At 30.5% G+C, this 23,562-nt stretch overlaps 2 protein-coding genes across 5 annotated transcripts; one reads left to right on the top strand and one right to left on the bottom strand.

Moving 5' to 3' along the window:
- The first annotated feature begins 3,758 nt into the window (after positions 1-3,758).
- On the top strand, positions 3,759-9,524 carry LOC111285199 (la-related protein 1A-like). Of its 4 annotated transcripts, none has more exons than XR_016342688.1 (6): positions 3,759-6,450; positions 6,529-6,718; positions 6,865-6,934; positions 7,646-7,750; positions 7,859-8,579; positions 8,792-9,524. XR_016342688.1 is itself a non-coding variant. In XM_089761817.1 (5 exons), exons 1-5 carry the CDS (start codon positions 6,393-6,395, stop codon positions 8,024-8,026), a joined length of 591 nt encoding a protein of 196 aa, XP_089617943.1. In that variant the 5' UTR covers positions 3,759-6,392; the 3' UTR covers positions 8,027-9,524. The 4 variants fall into 4 exon arrangements, 1 of the variants encoding a protein (XP_089617943.1); XR_016342689.1 differs by having other exon boundaries at positions 7,859-8,547; XR_016342690.1 differs by having other exon boundaries at positions 7,859-8,198; positions 8,310-9,524.
- Positions 9,525-10,019: 495 nt separating this feature from the next.
- LOC149518335 (protein argonaute 4-like) lies at positions 10,020-15,964 on the bottom strand. Its single transcript, XM_089763311.1, has 22 exons — positions 15,734-15,964; positions 15,425-15,630; positions 15,127-15,350; positions 14,894-15,031; positions 14,715-14,812; positions 14,511-14,621; positions 14,199-14,357; positions 13,985-14,101; positions 13,801-13,908; positions 13,602-13,664; positions 13,403-13,516; positions 13,121-13,289; positions 12,917-13,029; positions 12,638-12,775; positions 12,375-12,505; positions 12,034-12,099; positions 11,335-11,398; positions 11,073-11,184; positions 10,907-10,980; positions 10,500-10,594; positions 10,379-10,410; positions 10,020-10,195 (listed from the first exon to the last, which is right to left on the bottom strand). The coding sequence occupies exons 1-22, from the start codon at positions 15,962-15,964 to the stop codon at positions 10,020-10,022; spliced, it is 2,739 nt and encodes a 912-aa protein (XP_089619437.1).
- Positions 15,965-23,562: the final 7,598 nt, after the last annotated feature.

Consider the following 23,562-nt stretch of genomic DNA (forward strand, 5'->3'; position numbering starts at 1 on the left):
TATTTGGCTACTTATCAACTTTTTAAAAATATAATTTATTGGCTTCACCTTTGAGGTTATGTATATATCTTTAATACATTGATTTCAAAATGATTAATAGATCAAATTAATTAGAATTATATTTGGTATGTCAAATCAAATGAATTTTATTATACTAATTTCAAAATTTTCTCTTTCCATTTCTTAAAGATAGTTTAAATGCACATTATATTTGACTATTCTAATAATCAAACATAAATTACTCTTAATTTAAAATATTATTACTCTTAATTTAGTTATTAATTTTATTTTAATAAATGAACCATTCAAAAGTTACAAATCACTTGATAATTAATTTCCAAAACCCATCCGATATAAGAGTTTTTTTTTTTTTTTGAGGATTCTTAAGAAATAGATTGCATCATTACATTTTTTTTAATTGGTGAAACCCTTTTTGTCATAGAGTACAGGTAGTCATTTTTTTTTATAATGTTATATATAGATAGATTAAATACACAAAAGTTAATAAAGTTAATTATTATTAAAGTTGTTATCATTTTATGTTTATCTCTATATTATTTTGGTTACTGTTGTTTTTTCTTTCTTGTATTAAAATCTTTCATAGGCATGTTTTATCATAGTTGTATAATAATTTATTTAAAAAACATTTTGAGAAGAGACTTTTTAAGTTTGGAATATACATTTTGCTTTAGAATTAAAATATTTTTTGTATTATCATAATAAATTTCATAAATATGAGTTTTGAATCTATTTGGTTTGATTTTTTTTACAATTGGTTATTGAATGGGGCCTCACTCAACCTTTATGGAAAATCAATTGTTCTAAAGTTAAGTGTTTTCTTTCTAATTACTATTTTTATTATTTTTTCAACTACTAATTATTATCTTGATTCTTGAAAATTCAAATATATTTATAGTTATTTTAGGGATTTAGGTGTATAGATGAAAAAAGTTGCTATCTATGTTTAAAATATATTAGTATAATATTTTGTGCATAGCATGCATGCATGCTTACACCTTCACTTCTATCAAAATGATTTTAATTTATTTTGTATGAATCAACTACATATGTAGCATATTTTAAATGTAATATGTTGATTATTTTCACTTATGTTAATATTTTTTTTGTTGATAATTTTATTATGGTAATTTGAGTTCAAGTTTGTGACCTCTTTTTATGAACTCTTATTGCTGTTGGTGAAACTATCTTAATAATATAGGAGTTTGTTTTTTTACTAATGTACTCTTTAAAAAAAGTTTTTAATTATATGGTTAAGAAAAAATTTATAGAAATGAATGATATGGAATACAAGTTTTAGAAAACTTTTTATAAGGGTTAACAAATATTTTCTCTTAACTTGCTTGATAATTTAATAATCCTAATATGTTTAATGAATTACAACCAATTAATTCATAAATCACATTAATAATTATCATAACGTATAGATTAGTAGACCTACCATTAGACTTTATTTCAAAGAGTTACCACCAATATTTTTTTTTTAAGTGTGATTGATCACTTAATTGAATCTGTTTTATTTTAAAGAGATGTTCTAAGTTTGACTCATATATTTTTAAAAGATAGATTCATGTCTATAAAGCCAAGATTAGATCCGGAAGTTTGGTTACGTGTAGGGAAGGTTATAGCACCCTGTAACAACCATCCAAATGATGGTACCATTTGATCTCCTGTTATCCAAAACCGTAAAAATCTTACCAAATAATTAGTTATTGAAAATTATCTTAAAATTACTCCAATATGTTGGTAATAATTTTAGGTCATTCCCTTACTTCAAGAGTATTCAAAGAGACTATTTGTTACGTTTTAAAAAAGCTTAATCATTAGATTTATTAATATTTTATAAAAACTTTTATTTATAATATGTGAGATTTTGAGAATCTTGATATTGAAAATCTTTTTCTAATTCTTCAATAATTTGGTAAAATTTAGAAAGAATTTTTTATTTAAGAATTTACATAGAGATTGTTATTTGCAATGCTTTTAGTAACTCCATAATTAAAGATTCAAAATCTAATTTTTATAAAAATATTTTATTTTAAAAAATATCTTCCAATATGTTGGTAAGATTTTTTATCAAAAATTATCTTTTAATATTTTTTTTGTCGATAATTTTGTTATGCTAATTTGAGTTCAAGTTTGTGACCTCCTTTTAGGAACTCTTATTGCTGTTGGTGAAACTATCTTAATAATATAGGAGTTTGTTTTTTTTACTAATGTACTATTTAAAAAATGTTTTTGATTATATGGTTAAGAAAAATTTTATAGAAATGAATGATATGGAATACAAGTTTTAGGAAACTTTTTATGGGGGTTAACAAATATTTTCTCTTAACTTGCTTGATAATTTAATAATCCTAATATGTTTGATGAATTACAACCAATTAATTCATAAATCACGTTAATAATTATTATAACGTATAGATCAGTAAACCTACTGTTAGACTTTATTTCAAAGAGTCATCACCAATATTTTTCATTTAAGTGTGATTGGTCACTTAATCGAATTTGTTTCATTTTAAAAAGATGTTCTAAGTTTGACTCAGATATTTTTAAAAGATAAATTATGTCTATAAAACCAAGATTAGATTCGGGAGTTTGGTTACGTATAGGGAAGGTTATAGCACCCTGTAACAACCATCCAAATGATGGTACCAATTTGATCTCCTGTTATCCAAAATCGTAAAAATCTTATCAAATAATTAGTTATTGAAAATTATCTTAAAATTACTCAAATATGTTGGTAATAATTTTAGGACATTCCCTTACTTTGAGAGTATTCAAAGAAACTATTTGTTACGCTTAAAAGATGCTTAATCATCGGATTTATTAATATTTTATAAAAAATTTTATTTATAATATGTGAGATTTTGAGAATCTTGATATTGAAAATCTTTTTCTAATTCTTCAATAATTTGGTAAAATTTAGAAAGAGTTTTTTATCTAAGAATTTACATAGAGATTGTTATTTGCAATGCTTTTAGTAACTCCATCATTAAAGATTCAAAATCTAATTTTATAAAAATATTTTATTTTCAAAAATATCTTCCAATATGTTGGTAAGATTTTTTATCAAAAATTATCCTTCAATATGTTGGTAAGATTTTATGAAAATTATTTTTTTTTAAATTTTAATTTTTGTCAAAAATTTAAAAAAGTTTTTAATATGTTGGTAAAACCTTATTTAAAAAATTACAAATTTTTTAATATGTCGGTAAGGCTTATTTATGCAAAATTCATTTTTTCAAAAAATTTTAATCTTCTAATATGTTGGTAAGAGTTATTTTTTAAAATTTTAAAATTTTAAAATTAGTAATTATTAATTATTTATTTTAAAACCCTATAACATATTGGTAAGGTTTTATTTTTTTATTTTTCACATTCTTATCTAACACAACAAACACATAAAATAAAAAATAAAATAAAAGGTAAAAATACCAAAACAATACCAAAGAAAAGTTTCTGGCTCGGCTTTAGAATACGACTTGACAGCTTGGCTCATTTTAGAAGAAAAAATCAACTCGGCTTCGCTCATGGCTCGATTTAGCAGCTTAGCTAAATACTAGACTTTAGGGTTTTTGGTTTCTCATGCGGGTTTCGGGTCGAGTTAATGGCAAACGCGCAGGTCTTGACTATTTAAAACGTAATGATTAAAGTCAATTTAAAAGTTAAAAATTTTCCATTTTCCTCAAAAAAATATATATATATCTTTCTCACTCTAAGTTCCCAGATGAACAAAGCCAAGCTTCAAGCCAAATGCAAAAATTGGTGGCTGTCTGTTGCTATCATCATCGCACACCGCCATTGGTTGCCACTCACCGTCACTGGAATCGTTCCAAAAGATCTCCACAAGCTCCTTCGGGCCTTCTCTCCCTTTTTTTGAAATTAGTTTCCTTTGAAAACATAAAAAATCGCCTAGATTGTAGTTGAAGCCGCGGCCTGGTTCAATTTTCTTTTACTGTGCGATCACGTTGATTTTTAGATATGCTTATCTCCATCCCTTACTCTGCACTTTTATCATTTTTGATCTGTAAAATCTCAACTTGACCGCTGCCAACAACTATTGCTGCACCTTTTCTGTCTCTGGTGTTCTTCTTGCCTATTATGGGTTCTATGATTATACGTATCATTGCTGAATCCTGTGATGATTTTACCGGTATCAATGTTTGGTTTGTTGTGGTTTTGTGTTTGCTCTCATGTATTGTGGTTGGTATTATGCATATTTGCTGAAATTATTGGTAGGTTTATGGTGGTAGAAGAGAGATTCGATGGTGGGTGGAATTGATGCTTATAAGGGCATGAGGTTTCAGCTAGAACTGTTGTGGACTGTCGCAACCAACTTTTGTGATATGGGTTATTTCCAATGGTTTAGAGAAAGTGGTGACAATAGGTATTCTAGTGGTTATATGTGTTAGTGCTTTGTGACTTTATTGAGGGAATTGAAGTTGAATGGAATTGACATGGGAGGGCTCTCAATTAGTTCTTGTGGTGGTGACAGTGTACTTGGTGTGTGGGGTGATGAAGGTGGTATGATTTTTGGTGATTGGTGAATGGGTATGAAGACTTGGTACAAAGGACTTGCTGGAGTTTGCTTGGATTTTGCTAGTGGGGTGGTTTTTGCTCGATTTTTCTTTGTGATTTCCTCTAATTTCTCGGTGCTTTTGCTTTTGTTCATTAGAACATTATTTATAGAAAAAAGTAGAAGAGCTTTATCAAGATTAGAATTTCTTTTAAAAAACTAACAGCTATTACCTAATCTTAAACTATTTTCATACAGGGATCGTCACCGAGTAAGCTTTTAGCTTTTTTCTTTTTTTTTTTTTAATAATTTGAGTTTGAGTTTATGACCTCATTTTGGGAACTTTTATTGCTGTTGGTTAAACTCTCTTTATAACATAGGAGTTTGTTTTTTTACTAATTTATTCTTCAAAAAAAGTTTTTAACTATAGGGTTAAGAAAAATTTTACTAAAATGAATGATATGGAATACTAGTTTTAAGAAATTTATTGTGAGGGTTAACAAATATTTTCTCATAACTTGCTTGATGATTAATAATCCTAATATGTTTGATGAGTCATAAACAATTAATTCATGAACCACATTAATAATCATTACTTGTATATCATAGGTTTTCATATTTATTTCTTTTAAAATATTATTTAAAAGGGTTTTTGAAATTTTTAAAAATTTCCAAAAAATTTGGTTTCTTATAAGATATAAAAACATGTAATACCATTTAGAATTTTAAAGTACTTAAAACACAAATAACTTAATTGAAATCACTAATAGAATAAAAATGGTATATGCATTAATACATAATAATTACTTTACTTTTAGTCCTTTCCAAAATATATGTGTTATTTTGTTAGAAGTCAAAAATAAAAAAGAATTCAGTCTTATCTGTTAAATTATAATTTTATGATAAAAATGTTAAATTTGCATATTAAATTATTAGGTCTATTTATCATTAGAATGAATTTTTTTAGAATACTATTGCACATATATTTACTACTCATATTATTAAAATTAGATTTTTAGCTAAATATGATAATGGGAATATAAATTTTTATTAATAGTATAGTGTTTTTAAAATAAACATGCTAATTTTTTATGAGTAATAATAGTATTTGTAAGAAAAAATATAAAACAATTGCTTGCCCCATGTATAACATGAGTTTAAAATTAATATTGATTAAATATTCTATCCAATTAAGAAGCCTAATGGGTTTGTGACACTTACCGACTTTTTTTTATTCATGGAAAGAAAATTTGAACATGTTCTTTCAATAAAGTAGTATGTATCAATGCATCAATTGACTGAGCCAAATGTCAACCAATTTTTAAACGTAAATAATAATAATGTTATTTTATTACATCTACGGTATATGTATGATTTTACCAAATTCATAATAGTTTTGTCAAGAAGTCTCTTTTTAACAAGTTTCTAATGGTGGTGTTTTTGCTGGTATGCATACCTTAAGGTTTTAATGTGTGTTCTGTCATCTGTATCAATTAAATTCGAGGGGACAGACTTATGTTGATAATCTGTAATTGTTTTGTGGTACATTGGCAAGTGACACCCCTTTTCTGATGCTGTTCTCTGCTTCGATGGCCTTGTCTTTACTTGGTAATTGATATTATAGGGTGACAAGATACGGAGACGTGATGAGTGGTCCAATTGGATTCCAGCTAGTTCAAAGACAACATTGTCAGCAGAACCTCAGGCTACTACGTACCAACTTGAAGAGAATGCCACTGATTCATGTGGAAATGGTGATGTGAATGAAGATAATTCAAGGAACACTTCTGAAGAAAATGATAAATTTACATTGCATGGTGGGAGCTTGGAGCATGTTTCAGCTGTGGGCAATCCTATGGAAGTAACACGTAAAAATAATAGAAAACATGCAGTTGCGCAAGGTCTATTAAATGGTGAGAAATGAGCATTTTATGGTGGAAATGATGACTTGAACAGGAAATTAATTGCTGATTCCCACATTAAATTCTCAGATGTCGAAGAGTTACAAAGAGTTGAGTCTGTAAGGTTTACTGACCATAAAGCTGAAAGTGTGAAATTATTATCAGATGTAACAACACAAAATGTTGCTGACCTATCAAATGATTTCGCACACACATTTATGCTTGATGAAGAGCTAGAGCTCAAGCAAAAAACACTAAGGACTCTCTCAGCACTTAAAAGGTACTAGATTGTTTTTATATTTAATTCGCACAGCATCTCATTTATTGTTGAGTTAGGGAAATTTCTGCTTTCTGTTTAAAGGCATGTTTTAAACACCTAGATGCTAATAACCTTCCCTTCAATTCTGAATGGCATTTTTTGTTCAGAATGGATGATGAAGATGACGAGATGATTATCAACGATCAGGATGTTCAGAGACTTGTGATTGTTACCCAGGTAATGTGGTACTGCTTTGTATGAATTTATTTTATGCCTTGTTAATTGTTATTGTTATATTTCATGTTTAAAGATTGGGTCGTTGCAATAGCTTCTTGGGATCTTCTAACTTCTAGGTTTATGCATTTACTTGCTAATTCAAGATAGTTGGTCTGATATCATGACAATCCAATAGTATCATATTGATTGTCTGATGTCATAAGAAAATGATAAGAATGTCAGACTTTACTCTGAGATAAAAGGAAATACAATTCAAAAAGAATATATATATATATATATATATATATATATATATATAATACCCCATCTAAATCTGTTATTTCGTAGACATTGCATTTATGAAGCATATACGTGCATAATGTAATACTTCCATGTTGTGCAGTTGAAGCATTCTAAACTGATTCAAGAGGGCAGTGTTCTTTCCCAATTGCAAATAGAAAGATAACCATTTTCTTCACGTCAGCAATAATTTAGAATTTAGAGACATTAAGATAGGACATTCTGGTCCACTCCTCTCCTCTCCTCTTGCATCTCTTTTCTCCCAATTTCTTCTGATATTCTTATTTTTTATCGAGACTGGTATGTTCTTTCTCTGTTTTTAGGTTACACCGTGATCATGCATTTTGTTTGGATCATGTTTTACTCATATTAAACAGTCGAATGGTTCTGTTTTTCTTTTAATGGCACGTACTCATTTCTTCTGATGTGCAGAATAGTGGGACAGGTGAAGGACCAAAAGCTGGTGCGAAAGATTCAAAGTCCATATCCAGTGAGCTTGATTCTGTGATAAATGATGGTCTTTACTTCTATGAACAGGTCAAGGGATAAGCTTTTCTAATTTATTTAAAACTGTCTTATGGTACATATTTATAAGTTGCGTCTTTTTCTGTAATCTAATTACTTGCTGGTGACCGTTATGAACAGGAGCTGAAAATTAAACGATTTAGTCGTAGAAAGAATAACTCTATTTATGAGAATAAAGATGGAAATCCAAGGTCTCCAAGGAGTGCATTGGGAGTATCAAATTCAAAGATAGGTGAAAACGCTGCTGGGAGCAGTAGTCTTGTGGAGTCTGGAGGAACAAGTTCCTGAAGGAAGCAAAATAAAGGTTTCTCAAAGCAACATTCATTCCAGAAACAGAGAATTTTCTCCAGCAACTTAAGAATCATGGAACCAGTCACAACTCAATTTCAATAATATCAGAAAGTCCACCAAGTAATTCGGTTGGATATTTCTTTGGTTCTACTCCTCCAGATAGTTATGGGTTAGTTCTAAGTGACCGTTTCTTCATTTTAAATGTCACGAGTAACTGAGGTTCTTTTGGCTTGTTTTCTAATAGTTGTACTTTTTCTTGCTTTTGAGTGCAAGAATACAGGTTACTGCCGGTTTCAAATATACATGAAACCTAATTTATTTGACTAGACTTTAAGGTTTTCCATAGCTAATGGATGTCTAAGCATTTTTTAGAGCTCTAGGCCGCCTTCGAAGTTGAGCTGTTCACCACATGGAACTCTTTCTAGCAGTCCACCAGTTGGTTCCTTGCCAAAGCCATTTCCACCTTTTCAGCATCCAAGTTATCAGCTGTTAGAAGAAAATGATTTCAAGCAACAGAAGTAAGGGATGGTGGATTTTTTCTCTAATATATGTATGTATTTTTGTATACTTTTGCACAGTTCACATATAACTTTCAAGACTTTGTCAGATTTTTGTTGTACCTAAAACATACTTTCTTTGTGGTCTGTGCTAGAGCCCTTCTGCATGTACTTGTACTTGCTCAGAGAGGTGTATAAGGATGGAGAGAATGAGAATGAGCACTTGAAAAGCAGAGTTGGCTAATTCAGTTGTTTTTACATTCAGGTACCTAAAGTTTCATAAGCGCTGCCTGAGTGACAGGAAGAAGTTGGGAATTGGTTGCAGTGAGGTGGACTTTCTTTCGGAACTTTCTAAGTTATTAAATGACTGTTTTACATGAAATGAAAGATCAACTATTGCACAACTAACTTCTATTGTTTAATTGATTCTCATGTCTAGGTAAGTTCTACTAAAAATATTTACTCTTTTACCTCTTTTTGAATTTTGTCTTTGTTTTGTATTAGTACCCAGTCATCTTAGTCACACAAGAAATAGGTTGTGTGGTGTGCTTTCATCTTTAATCTCCCCATTATGTCATTTGTAAGTGAAGAAAATTGAATATAGTTTACCTGAAGGGAGGATGAAGCCCTAAATGCATTACCGTCAAAGTTCTGTTGTCTGCATAGATCTTGATGTAGTTTAAAAAACTGAATGGTCTATCTTCATCAACAACATTACGAAGGAGGTAAGGATGCGTTCAATCTCAGAGGCAAAACATTTTACTTCATAAGCTGCCGCGGCTACTGATTTAAAGGAATGAAAGTTGCCTAATTTCCAAGAATCACCAACTTTTCCTCTGACAAATGGCTCTGCATCAAACCATTCTGGAAAGTTGATCCTGCTTGTTATGGTTGCCATCGTTTTGAAATGGATACTCCTTTGAAATATTTCTGTTTCTTTTTTCTTTGGTACATGAAACAGTGGAGATTCGTTTTTAACAGGAAGTGTTGTCTATAAATTTTTGCATGCTATTTTTTTTCCTACCAAAACCGACAAACTCTTTCCTGAAAAATTAAATAAGCTAGAAATATGACTCATTCTTGCCACAGAAAAGCATTACATTATATACTAGAGAAGTGGTATAGTTTTCTAAGCATCAGAAACCAACAAAAGTAGTTACTCAGAAGCCACATCTAACTGGTTAAGCAACTGATACCCTAGCCTAACAGTAAATAAGAGAACAGAGTAAAGGGCAGTAGTATAACCACTTCTCTAAACCAAACAGAAAAAGCCACTGTGAATTACCTAGTCAAGCATTCATATCTTTAGATACGTTAGGGGCTAAGCATCCAAAAAGTTTATAATCAAAATGGATGATGATTCAGAGAACAGCACATCATCATCAGAACAAGTCTGTCATAGCCCTAACTCTAAAGGTTAAATATACTTAAAAAGAGTTTCAGATCAGTTGTTGGTAAAACCAAAAGCCTATAGAAAACATGGTCCAAAGGTCTCAGCAGAAGAACATAGAATCGGAGACATTCTTGTTCAACCACGGCAGCTGCGGAACAGGTACGGTTCCAGGAGCAGTCACCCCACTATGGCTTGAGGATGTCTCAGGAGCGTCATCAAACTTCAGGAAAGTCCCCAACTGCGAAGCTGCCAAATGCGCATAGCAAATAGGAGCAACTGCAATCCAAAGTAAGATTGAAACAAACACCTTTAAGAGATGGAAATACAGAATCAAGCAAAAAACGGCAAACTATTCTCTGGAGATCAAGTGGGAAAATCATTAGGTAAACCAAATTAACTTGGCGTTTGAGAAAAAGCATATCATAAACACTAGGGAACAAGCTCAACCAGAATACCTACCTACTGATATGGCAGTGGTACTTCTTTGATACCTGCACTAGAAAGAGATTACAAGGAATGCAACAGTGATTACAGCTTCAAACATCTATGAAGAAATTACAACACATGATTATACACTTACACATATGATAGAGAATGGACAAGTTCCTGCAGATCGTCGACCGAATATCCACTCTCATCTAAGAGAACATGATAATGGGTAGGCCTTGTGGTTCCCTGAACAGCAAACACAAATTATAAAAACAAAGCAACATTATAATAAAAGATGAAGGGCTATACCCATAAGACACAGCAAAAGCATCGAGCACAACTTGGATGAGGAAACGAACCACAATTGGAACTTTAATCTCAGTTGTAAGTTTTCTTTCACAACAAAACATACATGACAGCCTTAAAATACAAACAATGAATTCTGGATAGAGAAGGCAAGTACAAATGTAGTTGGCAATATGTGACCAATTAAGTGAGACAAAATTGCAAAATCAACAACCATTCATCAACTGAAACACAATTCTAGAAAAAACTTACAGTCATTCCAGCATGTGCACATAGATAAAAGTCATTGTTCTGTGGATGACAAATTGTGTTGTCTATCACAGTTCCTGCATAATAATTAAAAAAAAAAAAAAGATCGATTTTAACAACTATAACAGAGGTACCAGATGACATGCATCAAATAATGAGTGAGCCTCACCAGGTAGAACATTATCAGGAGATCCCTGCTGGAAAAACCTTGTATGATGACTTTTTTGTGCTGCAATGACCACAAACTTGGGGTTCCAATTCTCATCAAGAAACTTGCAAGCCTATAAAGCAAACGTTAACCAGAGATGTTTTATCCCAAGCACTATCATCTTAAGACTGATTTATAACTAGCACAATTTTCTTACTTTTTTTGCATGAATAACTAAAAAAGAAATGTACAATTTTCAGTTTTGAAGGGCACTACTGCATACCTCAATAATTTGACCCAGTTCAGTGTTCAAAACTTGGTTGAACTGTGACTCGCTAACCCCATCCCTGAGTTGAACCAAGAATAATGAGCAAGTAAGCAATATTGCATTAGCATCCGAATAAAATGTAACAGAAAGATCAGCAAAATAACCACAAACTAGATTACAAGAAATATGTAAAGAGATATGATGGTTCATAAGAAATGTTACATTCATAGGACCCAACTATACAGAACAGAAATCTAAATCTTAGTTAGGGCATTAGCTGGGATTTACATCATTTTAAGTCATATAGCCAGAGCAGAAAATTAGGATAATAGAAAAGGCTAAAAAATGAGAATGTTCTGAAGCATTTCAAACAGCAGGCAGCAAGGAACATGCTAGGTTGATTAAAAGTTTAAAGGACAAGTTGTACAATCTGTAAGCAACATGAAGAGACTAAGCAAATCAAATATACTTGAATATCAATACAGCATTTCACAAGTAAAAAGATGATTTAAAAGAATAAATACACCCATTACTTGAAGTCAATACAAATGGAGTTTGCAAAGCAGAGACCAAGCCGTGGCAATTAAGAACTAGGAAAACCAAATTTTGCATCCCTGAGTTACCTAAAAATGTATTCTTTCAAAATGTATGATTTAGAATATTGATATTATATAGAATGAACGTGAGAAACAGCAAAAATGTAAAATAAGAAACCTGAATATGATGATTTGAGTAGGCTTTCTCTGTCCTGAACTTCTATAAAAGTCCAATACAGCCTGCCTGATATCAAAGAAAATACGTTAGGTACACAAACTATAAACATTATATTCTCAAAAGTTAAAATACTACGACACAAATGATTACCAGCAGAATAACATATTCTTATTACAACACACCCCCAATGACGCCTCAAGCAAGAAGAGAGAAACAATAATAAGGATATAAAAAATCAATTTTCAGCAAATAACTTGTCCCTTTTTTTGGATAAACGATGTCCTTATTTTGGCCAATACTTGTCCCTTCGTTAGTCAAATAACTTTAAGATTGAAACGTACCTCATAAGACCTCCATCCACCTGGTCAGACACTCGTTTGAATAGTGAATCTATCATTTCAACCTTGGGTGACTGTGTCCGAACAGATGCCCTATAGCGGGAAATCGAAGGCCACTGCCTGGAGTTAACCACCTACAATTAAATACAATTAAAAAATCTCACAAAATTTGTAGTACAGAGAGACTGCCAATTCACATCTCTATAACTGCTTGCAATTGATTGAAACTCAAGAAACCCAATGATAAGGAATAAGATCTTCCCTACCGCAGCTATTGACGGGACATCGGACTGCCCAGGAGAGCCATGTGACACACCCATGCCAAGGATCATAGTTGGAACACTTGAAACGACAGGGAATGAAAGCGTTTGTTCAATTGATAACATTGAATTCAGTCCTCCGAGCTGTGAGCAGATTATGATATTAGCAGGTTTAATTATAAATAGAACAATAACCCTACTGGTTTAACTACAGAAGATTAGAACCGCAACCAGAGGAATGACTCAAGTTAAAAAAAAAAAAAAATTCATTGGACGGAAGCAGACCTTTGCATTGATCTTGAGAAGCAGATTCGTAAGGTACTTGTCATTGAACCTAGTTGGAGCCATACACTGAGTGACTATGCCAAAGTGACCCAGATTCTTTCGCTTCCATGGACCTTAGAAAATTCATTGAACTTACAACGTAAGCAAAAGACTTGAAGAAAAACATGCATAGACAATGTTATGAACAGATGCGTTTGTGCACACCATAAAGACCGGAAATTTTCCTATCGGGCAGCAGACAGAGAAGGAACCGTGGAGTTTTATGAGTAAGTTTAGATTGCAGCTCATCAAACATCTTCTCCACTCTACCCAAAGGAGAGAGACGTCTGTTCTCATTCATCTCTGTGAACACACCTAATGGACTATCTACACGCTGAAAAAGAGACATGGAAAAGAACTTGAGCCAACAAGTTGAATTCTATAACTTTGTATGTGCTGACTGACAATACCAATACAACCAGTACAAAAATTAGACAACAAACTTACAATTCCTTTCATTTCTCCGCATCTCATCAGATCCCGCACAAGTTTATTTACATCACAACGTGCCGAGAAGTTAACAACACCCCAATCTTCAATCCTAGTTGGCTCCACAAATCTCTACGAAAGCATAACTGAACTGTTGAGAAACAAGAGATGAAACATATGTAAGATAGAAGGCTGCAAAAGCAAAGAAGCTATAGACCTTATTGTTGAAATTCCATCGCCCATTCCGTGGCAAGAAATGTTCACCATCGCCCACTCTTATCTGTCATCAAAAGATAACTCAACTGGCATGTAGATCTAAAAGAAGGATCATTAAAATAACCCTCAACAACCAGCATACATGTACAAAATATCAAAGAAACAAACAAAATTCAGAAAGATAAATATCATTAACCTGCCCATGGAGCTGGCAGAATACGGCCTTCCACTTGGATGAAATTAGAGCTGATAGAAACACCACATGAACGCAGCATTGGTTCCGCACCATAATTACTGTTATGCAAAGCCTGCACAAAAATTTGCAACACTCATCAGTTGTAGAACAAGTGGAATGTTAGAGTCAAAAGCTTATAATAGACCTACGTTAGACAAGATACTCAGTCTTTCTTGAGGCTTCTGCCTTGATTTTTTGACTAGCGAAGCTCTTTGGAAAGTGGATAGCGCTTTTGTGTAGCGTTGCAAGGACACCAAAGTGCAGAGCTACGGCATTGCAACAGGTGCACAACAAATCATAGACAAGAATTAGTTGCTAAGCATATATCTTGTAACAAAACAAAACCACAATGCACCCATTCACCTCCATAGGAATATATGTTGGCCGATTTGGCATGCCAACATTAATGCATCGCAAATCTGCAGAATAATCCAACTGTATCTTGCGATGGGTGACAAAATATTCATAAACAGTAATCTCCACAGTCTCAGCTTCACCAGTCTCATTCTTCGTACTCTTCTGCTTCCATGAGAACCTGCATTATGGACACAGTACACAACAAATAAAAAATAATAACTTTAAACTGAAGTATTACACAACATGGTAGTAGGAAAAGCTCAAAGTTAAATAGTAGCCATTTTAGCACAAATCAAAGAAACAGCATTATTGTGAGACCAGGAAACCGTATATCTGATCTTTGCAGTAAAGGTCACTCAATCCGGTAATCTTGTACTCCAGATTGGATGGTCTGACTTTTACCCTCAGATTTTTAAGCACTTGTTTAGCCTATTCAGGGTTTCAAGCAATTGATGTTTAATAATTAATAATTGATGCAAAGAACTCTAATTCACTTGGCTAAAAAATGTAGTTATTGATAACCTTGTTCCAGTCCAGGCAGAGAGGATCTCTCATATTCTGATTGTCAAGTAAAAAATCCAATACTGGACCGGGTCGAATTATCATTGTATTTGATACATCTGAAACACAAAGAGAAATAGTAATTAAACAAACAATACAAAGCACACAATTGCAAAAGCGCTGAGAGATAAGGTTCCAACCAATAGCCAGTGAAAGGCCTCCTTGAGTAGCTCTGAAACTTGAATGGAACCCCCTGCATCCTAGGACACCACCGCCAATGTTTGTATAATTATTTTCATCATCTTGGAAAAAAGATTGGCGAACGGGTAGGCATCCCCCATGAAAGTCATTGTAATGTCAGAATAAATATAATATCCGGGATCAAAACCTACAAGTGGAGAAAAGAATATGCAGGCACATATTTTAACTCACCGTTTTGCAGCATGCTGCCGTAAAATGATATCTAGCACCCTCAGGGCTTGTTGTGAGTTTTCTGATTGTTGTCCATACAGAGCATTTTGAATGGCTTGCATGGGAATCTTTGCGGCAAAGCTAATCTCCACGTTAAAAGTCTTTGACTGATGCATGCGTCTTACTATCTTCCTTCCACGCTCTTTTGGGCTTTCATAGCCATCAGCGCTTGCATTCCTATTGTTTCTATACATAAAAAATTAATGACAATGAATGGGAGCAGCATAAATACTTCAAATCAATCTAAAGTGCACGTCAACCTGTTGGATGTAACATCCTCAAGTACAACAGGAAACTCAAGCTTGGTACTTGGGAGAGGACCAACAGTAAATAAACTCTTCTCCCCATCATATGCAAAGTCCTTTCCAGCCAACTCACTGCTGTAGGTCTCATGCAACTTATCTATCACCTTTCTTCCAACACCCTTCCCATCCACTGGGCGACCATCTTCGTAAGAAAGAGAAACCTGTTGAACCAAAATGCAAAAGAAGAAGAAACTTGCATCAATAATTTCTATTTACCAATGAGAAAAAAAAAAGAGAAGCAGAGCGAAGTAAGCAATTACGTACACTGTAATGGAAGAAATGTCCATCAACACTTCCAACATTCACTTTGAAGTGATTTGTGAGAATAGATATCTTCTGCCCTTTAGATCCAAAACCTTTCCTGGCCATTGGGACACGTACAACCTTCTTTGCAGGTTCAGATTCTGATTCGTTTGGTACTGCATTGCGCGGCAGAGTTAGGGGAGGAGGGAGAGTGCCTGTTGCCCCACTTCCCTCATCCTCAGACGAGTCCATTTCCTAACCAAGAAAAATTTTCTTACATGAAAGAAAAATAAAATATAGTAAGCACTTAAGATTAGCTACAAGACAGATTCCCTAAAAAGTAGGTAATATTAGTTATTACCAACAAAAGAGAGAAAATTAGAAGCAATCACTCTTGACATATCACAATTTTAAAACTCGTCATTCTATATAATTTAGTATTTAGTTCACTTAAATTAGATAGTGTTTATTTATATATATGATTTTTCTTTATAAGATTGTATTTTTTTTTTAACTTTAAATATCCTAAGAGAAATCCAAAAAGAAATTTAAAGAATTCAGAAAATAGAATAATGACTTAAAAATTAAATTGAAAGTTTTTGTATCTGTATCGTGTAAATACTAAATTTCATGTATTTTATAAAAATTATGTGTAACAATTAATATAAATAAAAAAATATGAAATATGGTTTTTAATTTTGTTAAACTCATATATAATTATTATTAAAATTATAAATCATATTTTTTTCGTGTTATTTATTAATATTGTATTTCGTATTCTTTTATTTGTATTATATTTATGTTATGTTTTCATGTGATATATTATCTTAACAAAGTGAAAACAACAAAATGAGATTTTTTTTTACTAATATACTCAAAATGAGATTTTTTTTTACTAATATACTCAAAATAAGATTTTTTTTTCTACCTACATATTCAAAATGAGATTTTTTTTTTTAACAATATGCTCATTCGCCAAAAAGAAAAACAAAGTCAATATGCTCATACATCAAAAAAAAAAATCAAAGCACCAAAACTATATAATATTTAAAAATGAGATTTTTTTTTCCTCACAAAATGCTTAGAAAATCACATGCATGCACATGAAAGACGTGTTTTCGAAGGATACCAATATTACCTAAAAATCAGAGGATCTGTAGAAAAAAAATAAAAAAGCGTATGATGATGAATGCTGGAACTTCCACAAGAAAAAAAAAAAAAAGAGAAATAAGCACAAATGGTAATATAAAAGAAAAAGAAACCCTTCAGAGTACCAAAAAAAAGAAACCTTTAAGAATTTGAGCTTGAACGCAGAGGTACCAAGGCTGGCTATGCACTAAAAAGGTTAACATGAAGAGGCAAAAAGGTACTGTTTTTAGCATAAAAGTCAAAACTTTAACCAAATATATTGCATCATTTAAGGGGTAGAACGAAAATATACCAGAAAGTAAATACCTTTAGCACATCAAAAGACAGTAAAAGACTATAGCTGCAGAGGAAGAGTACATGAAGCGACAAAAAGCTTGTAAACGGAGTTAAAAATCCCAACTGAAGCAAAAATGCACAGCTTTCTAATGGCTTGATGATAAGATGACAAAAAAGCAACCTTTTTTACTGTAAAAGAACTGAATAATAAAATAAAATAACAAGGTTACGAAAGGTATATGTCTTTAAAAATAGAAAAGTGCTATGCACTAACGAAAAACTAGTCTTTAAAAATAGAAAAAAAAAAAAAAACAGCTAAAAAGGTGCAAACTTTAAGCGTTTGTTGAAAAAATAGAAACAAAAAATGGCAACGAAGCACAGATCATACTCAAAAAAGAAGAAAACCCTTGCAAAACCACCCACTGAAGCAGCATTGCAATGAACAACGTTTAAAATTTTTCAAGAACAAAGGAACTTTCAAAAATACCTCAAAAAACCAGTAAAAAAAGTCCAAAGATGAAAAACACAAGAGAAAAACACTGAAACCAAACAGGTTTCAGAGAAAAAAATACCTGAAAGTTGGAGAGCAAATGAAAGATAGAAACCCTAAAACTCAAAGAGACTCTCAAATACAAATATCCCCTTATCGTTTTTTTTCTCTCACGAAAAAAGCTATAAAGCGAGTGAAATGAACCCCCAGGGACCACCCGTCTTTGTCTTTGCCTTTATTTATATCCTCTGCATCGCGACTTACACGATTATGCTGCTTTACCACATCTGCACCGTCCACCTGGTCAACACTTTATTCATAATATGCATGAAAATTTTTTGAATGATTATGGTTTTTTCAATAATTATATAGGTGTTTATATTGATGCATTGCTAGTATATAAATTTTATACGTTATCAGTGAATTAAATATTATTATTAATAAGATGAATCAAATAATATCACTTCATTAATATGTAAATTTTGTTAAAATTAATTTTTACATATTTATTTTAAAAATTGATATTTGCTCATTAATAAAATGATTTCATTTTATTTAGTGATTATATATAAAATTTATATACTGATTATGTGTCAAATATAAACTCATTATATAAACTTAAGATATAGGAATGGTACCAAATATATTAAAAAAGTCATTACTTTTTTATTAAAGACAACTAAAACTTATCTAAAATAAAATGTTTGAACTAAGACAAATTAATTTTACTATACTTTAGTCGCATAGCAATAATCATTTATTAAAAAAGTATTAATTGGCATAATTAATCATTTTACATAAATATATAAAAGTTAAAATCTTTAGTAAAAATAAAATATTTAATATAGATGACTTATATTATTGACATATATGTACAATCTTAAAAAGTTACTTTGTGTCATATAATAATGAATTTTATTTTATTTGATGTATTTTTAATTTGAAAATAAATTGATTTATATTTATTGTTTTATTATTTATCTTAAATCACTCTTAACTAAAATTTCAATTTGATGGTTCTAGGTTAACTGAGATATCAAAATTGCGAATTTGTTGGGTAAAAAAAATTGGATTGGGTGGAGAAGGGTGATTTGGATAAAAAATGAAAAATAAAAAGAAAAATAGTGTTGGGACCATGTACTTACATATATAACTGTGATGTGATTTTGCAAGATATGTTGGGGTAGATTAAGATATTCAAAATTACAAATTGTATGGAGTAATTATACAACTTTTTATAGGAGTATATTTTTTCTTATATTAAACTTTAAATATTTTATCAACCACTTCCAATTCAATAATTAAATATTTTTTCACAAAAAATATGTTGAAAATTTTTTTATCTATCCATAAATGATTTTATCCTAAAGACTTAATTTCATAAATTCTTGTATTGGTAGACAATTTTTTTTGAAGTATCATAGACATCTTTTTATTTTCTTGTAGTTATCTTTATCACATACAATTATCAAAATCAAAATATTTATAATTTTCGATTGTTAATTCTCTAAATTTTTTCTAATAGTGGCAATATAAATGTTAGACTTATAATTATGATATTAGATGTTACATTTATTCAAAATAGGTAAAATAATGGTAATGTTTACAAATTGGCGAAGGGAATTAAATCGATTATTAGTAGTAGTGTGAAAAAGATGTTTCAACAAATACAACTAAAATAAATTAGGTGATGTGATTTTTTTTAAAATTTCATTTAGTTCATGCTTTTATTTTTTATTTTAAAAACAAAAAATTAAAATGATGAATAAATAGTATTAAAATTTAACCACCGATTAGCAAGATTTTTCTTAAAATGAAGATATTAAAAGTTATCGATAGTTATATGCATTATATTTTAATTTTAGTGATTAAAATTTAATTATAAAATAAATAAATATTAATAACAAATATATCAAAATAAGAAACAAAGACTAAATTTTTTTAATAAAGAGAATATGAAAATAAATAGACACAATTAAAATATAAAATTTTGTGAATACTATGTCTAAATCCCTATTTTAGTCTTTTTTATAAAACCTAAAAGCCGTAATATATACATGCAAATAGGTTTAGATGTTACCTATTTCACAACTTAATCGAATTCCTATAGCTTCAATGTTTGCTTTAGGGACTTTTGAAAAATTACATATTGATATGCTCGATAATTGTTTCTTAATCCTTCTCAAATATATAAAAGAGTAACGAGTGTTTTTCATGTACCTATTCTTAGGCACAACAAGCTAGTTAAATGAGTACTTTTACTAGGGAAGTTGGTTCTGTAATTTTCTTATATCAATATTTGTTTATTTATACACATTTACTGAGGTTAACTTAATTCATTAAAAAAACTTTTACTTAAATATATTATTAAAAGTTATTTTTTTTATATAAAATAGGTCCAAATATAGGGTTTAAGAAATCTGTTGTATGTATTGAGATTTAAAATTTACATTTGTTGAATACTACTTCTTAATAATAATTGTATGAACCAATTTAATTAAGTTTTTAATTCAAAATTTATATATTTACCAAGCTTAAATATAATATAAATATATAAAAACCAAAGTTTTTGGTGAACGAAAAAATCCAAGGTGTCATGCATTTTAATATGTCATAATGTATAAATCCGTACACTTACCACTGGATATGAATTAGAGGAGTCGTCACTAATATTTTTTATTTAGGTGTGATTGATCACTTGATCAAATCTGATTTATGAAACCAGAGTTTAGATTCGGGAGCACGGTTACGTGTGGGGAATGTTATAGCACCCCCATAACGTCTATCCATAGGATAGTACCAGTTTGATTTCAAATTATCCAAGCCTAAAAAATATTTATAATTTACCAAAATATTAAATATTAAAAATTAGTCTTAAAATTATCTTAATAGTTTGGTAGCAATTTAAGATAATTCTCTTACTTCAAAAGTATTTATGGAGAATAGTATCATACTCTGAAGAGACTTCATCATTGGATTTATTAAAGTATTTTATTTTAAAAAAACAGTAAAGTTTCTCAATAGTTTAGTAGCACTTACTTTGAGGTAGATCTCCCAATAGTTTAGTAAAATTTCATTGCAAAAAGATTTGTGAAAATTTTTTGAAATTTCACTAAGTCTCCAAATAGTTTGATAAAATTTAATTTGAAGCAATTCTCCAATAGTTTAGAGGATAAAAATTATTTTTTATTTTTTATTTATTTATTTTTTAAAAAAATGATTTATAAAATTTTTCAATAGTTTGGTGGATTCCATAAACCTTTTTGAAAAGCTTTTTCACAAATTTTTTATATTTTTTATTGAAATAATTTTTTTTATAAATATTTTTTGAGGACTTAAAAAGATCTTTTTGTTTTTTTTTTTTTAATTTTGAAAACTTATTTCGAAATATTTTTTCTTGAAAAAGATTTCGTTATTTTATTTCATTTGAAAAATTTTTTTTTGTTTTATTTTGTTTTCTTAAAAAGATTTTTTTTATGAAAACCAGTAAAATTAAAAAAATAAAAAAATGAATGTAAAATAAAAACTTAAAAAAAATTCAAAAAATAAAATGAAAATAAAAAAGAAAAACCTGCAATTCGGGTTGGTTCAAAGTGTAAGTTGACACGTGGGTCATTGGGTAAACGCGAGGGTTAGGGGCTTTCAAAATGCTGTTATTTTGGAATGGTATAAAAGGCAATCCTCAACCTTTTTTCTCAAAATCCTCAAGTTTTTTCTCTCTCTAGCTTCTAAAAGCTTTGGCCTCTTTCTAAAACAAACCCAAAATTCAATAAAAAATTGAGTTTTTCATCAGTTTCTGGAAATTTGGTCAGAATGTAATCAAACAATTCAACTAATCGTCAAAAACTCATTGAAAAATTCATGTGTTCTTTAAAAAATTTAGATTTTCTCGAAAATCCCTAAAAAGATCTCAAATTTTCCCAGAAAGCTCCAAAAATTCACTAGAACCTTTCTATAACTCTAGAAATCTAAATGCTATCCCAGAAACTTTAAATCGAACACAAAAATCCAAAATCAAAATTCTAGAACACTCTCACTGCTTAGAACTTTTCAGACTTTCCTCCCTAAAATCTCCGTGTGTTGTTCCTTTGATTCTTGACTTTATTTATAGGTAGTTTTAGGAATATTTTTGGCAAATAGATAGAATCAATCCAGGCTTGAATCCTAGGATTGGTTCTATCTTAATATGATCTTAGGTCTTGATTTGATTTTAGAAGTTATAGTCATTTGATTTTACATTAAAGATCGTTGACCATATTGATGAGATTCTGGCCTAACCAATTTCAGATTCGGGTTTCCTTACTCACAAGCAGATTTGATTGAAAAAGGAAAGAAGGAAAAAAAATAAAAACGTAAATAATAATAATAATAACAACAACAACAACAATAGCAACAATAACAACAACAACAATAATAATAACAATAATAATAATAATAATATACTATAATATAGTATAAGGTATTATACTATAATAATAATAATAATAATAATAATAATAATAATAATAATAATAATAATAATAATAATAATATACTATAATATTGTATAACATATTATACTATAATAATAACAAAGTGATGATAATAAGGAAAATCAACCTAGATTTACCCCGAATACAAATAGGTGTCTACAGTTGCCCCTCTTTATACATCGCTGTTAGACAGAGATGATGCAAAGACCTAGACACCTACTCTGTTTGAGTCAAATTAGCAAGAGAAATTGATCGAACTGAGCCGCTAATTGAAAATATGATCTAGGCTAAATCGGGACCAAATGATTAGGGTGATTCCGTGAGTCTAAAAATGATCTGACCTAGGTCAAGATCGAATAACTGGGACGATACCGCTAGTCTGAAGATGACTAATATCAAGTCAATGTAGTAAATTAATAACTGAGATTATGTTACAAGTTCGAAAATGATCTAACTTAAGTTGAGATCAGATGATTGAGATGATACATGAGTTTGAAGGTGACTAAGATCGAGTCGAGATCATAGATTAATGACTGAGATGATGTCGTGAGTTCGAAAATGATTTGACCTAAGCCGATATTGGATGACTAGGATGATAGCGTGAGTTTGAAGGCGACCAAGATCGAGTTGAGGTCATAGATTAATGATCGAGATGATATCGTAAGTCTAAAAATGATTTAACTTGAGAAAAAATTGGATGATTGGGACAATGCCACATGTCTGAACCAAGACCAAGTTAAGGTTGTAGATTAATAATTGAGACAATACCACGAGCCTAAAAATGATCTGATCTGAGCTAAGATCGAAACCTGTGATGAATGAGCATGCATTGATATGAATTTATACCTTATCTAGGATGCAAATGGGACATCCATCATGGTATTAAGGTTTTCACAGCTTTCATCCATATTCTTATTTCTATATGCCTCTAGCAAGGAAACTATCCTTCATTACCCCGAGTAAGCATTTATTTTCATCATAAGGAAAGCTTTTGAAATCAGTGATTCTTTTTTATTTGGAAAAGTTCATCTTTGGTCCTTGTCTTTTTTAATTTTTTCAAAGTAACACATAATTTTTTATGACTTTGTTTAATTATTAATTATTATCTAAATTTTAAAATATGAGATGCAAGTTATGCGCTTCTTCTATTCATGGCAAGATATAAAGAGAAAAATGACAAATATATATTGAAAGTGAAAAATAGGACAAATATCATTTATTTGGATAAGCAGTAAATTATAAAAGACGGTTAGGAACAAGATGAAGGTGTATAAAGGTGACTATTTGGGATAGCTATGCCCAACAATCAGATAATCATGACAACAAATCTTGAATTTCTTTAAAAATTCAACCAAAACATGATGCTTCAATACCTTGGAGCTCTTTGAAATTCATTGTCTTTGGTATGCCTTTCATGTGATGCTGTATCCAAATCGCTTTCATCCAATTCAAGCCACCTTCTA

The sequence above is a fragment of the Durio zibethinus genome, chromosome 6 (assembly GCF_047325235.1).
Source record: "Durio zibethinus cultivar Kanyao isolate XHJ-2024 chromosome 6, ASM4732523v1, whole genome shotgun sequence".
Lineage (NCBI taxonomy): Eukaryota > Viridiplantae > Streptophyta > Magnoliopsida > Malvales > Malvaceae > Durio > Durio zibethinus.

Coding starts and splice junctions, on each gene's coding strand:
- LOC111285199 (XM_089761817.1), top strand. CDS start 6,393: ATGGAAGTAACACGTAAAAATAATAGAAAACATGCAGTTGCGCAAGGT. Junction 6,451..6,528: donor TGCGCAAGGTCTATTAAATG/GTGAGAAATGAG, acceptor TTAAATTCTCAG/ATGTCGAAGAGTTACAAAGA. Junction 6,719..6,864: donor ACTCTCTCAGCACTTAAAAG/GTACTAGATTGT, acceptor TTTTTTGTTCAG/AATGGATGATGAAGATGACG.
- LOC149518335 (XM_089763311.1), bottom strand. CDS start 15,964: ATGGACTCGTCTGAGGATGAGGGAAGTGGGGCAACAGGCACTCTCCCT. Junction 15,351..15,424: donor GAGGATGTTACATCCAACAG/GTTGACGTGCAC, acceptor TTTTATGTATAG/AAACAATAGGAATGCAAGCG. Junction 12,506..12,637: donor ATGTCCCGTCAATAGCTGCG/GTAGGGAAGATC, acceptor ATTTAATTGTAG/GTGGTTAACTCCAGGCAGTG.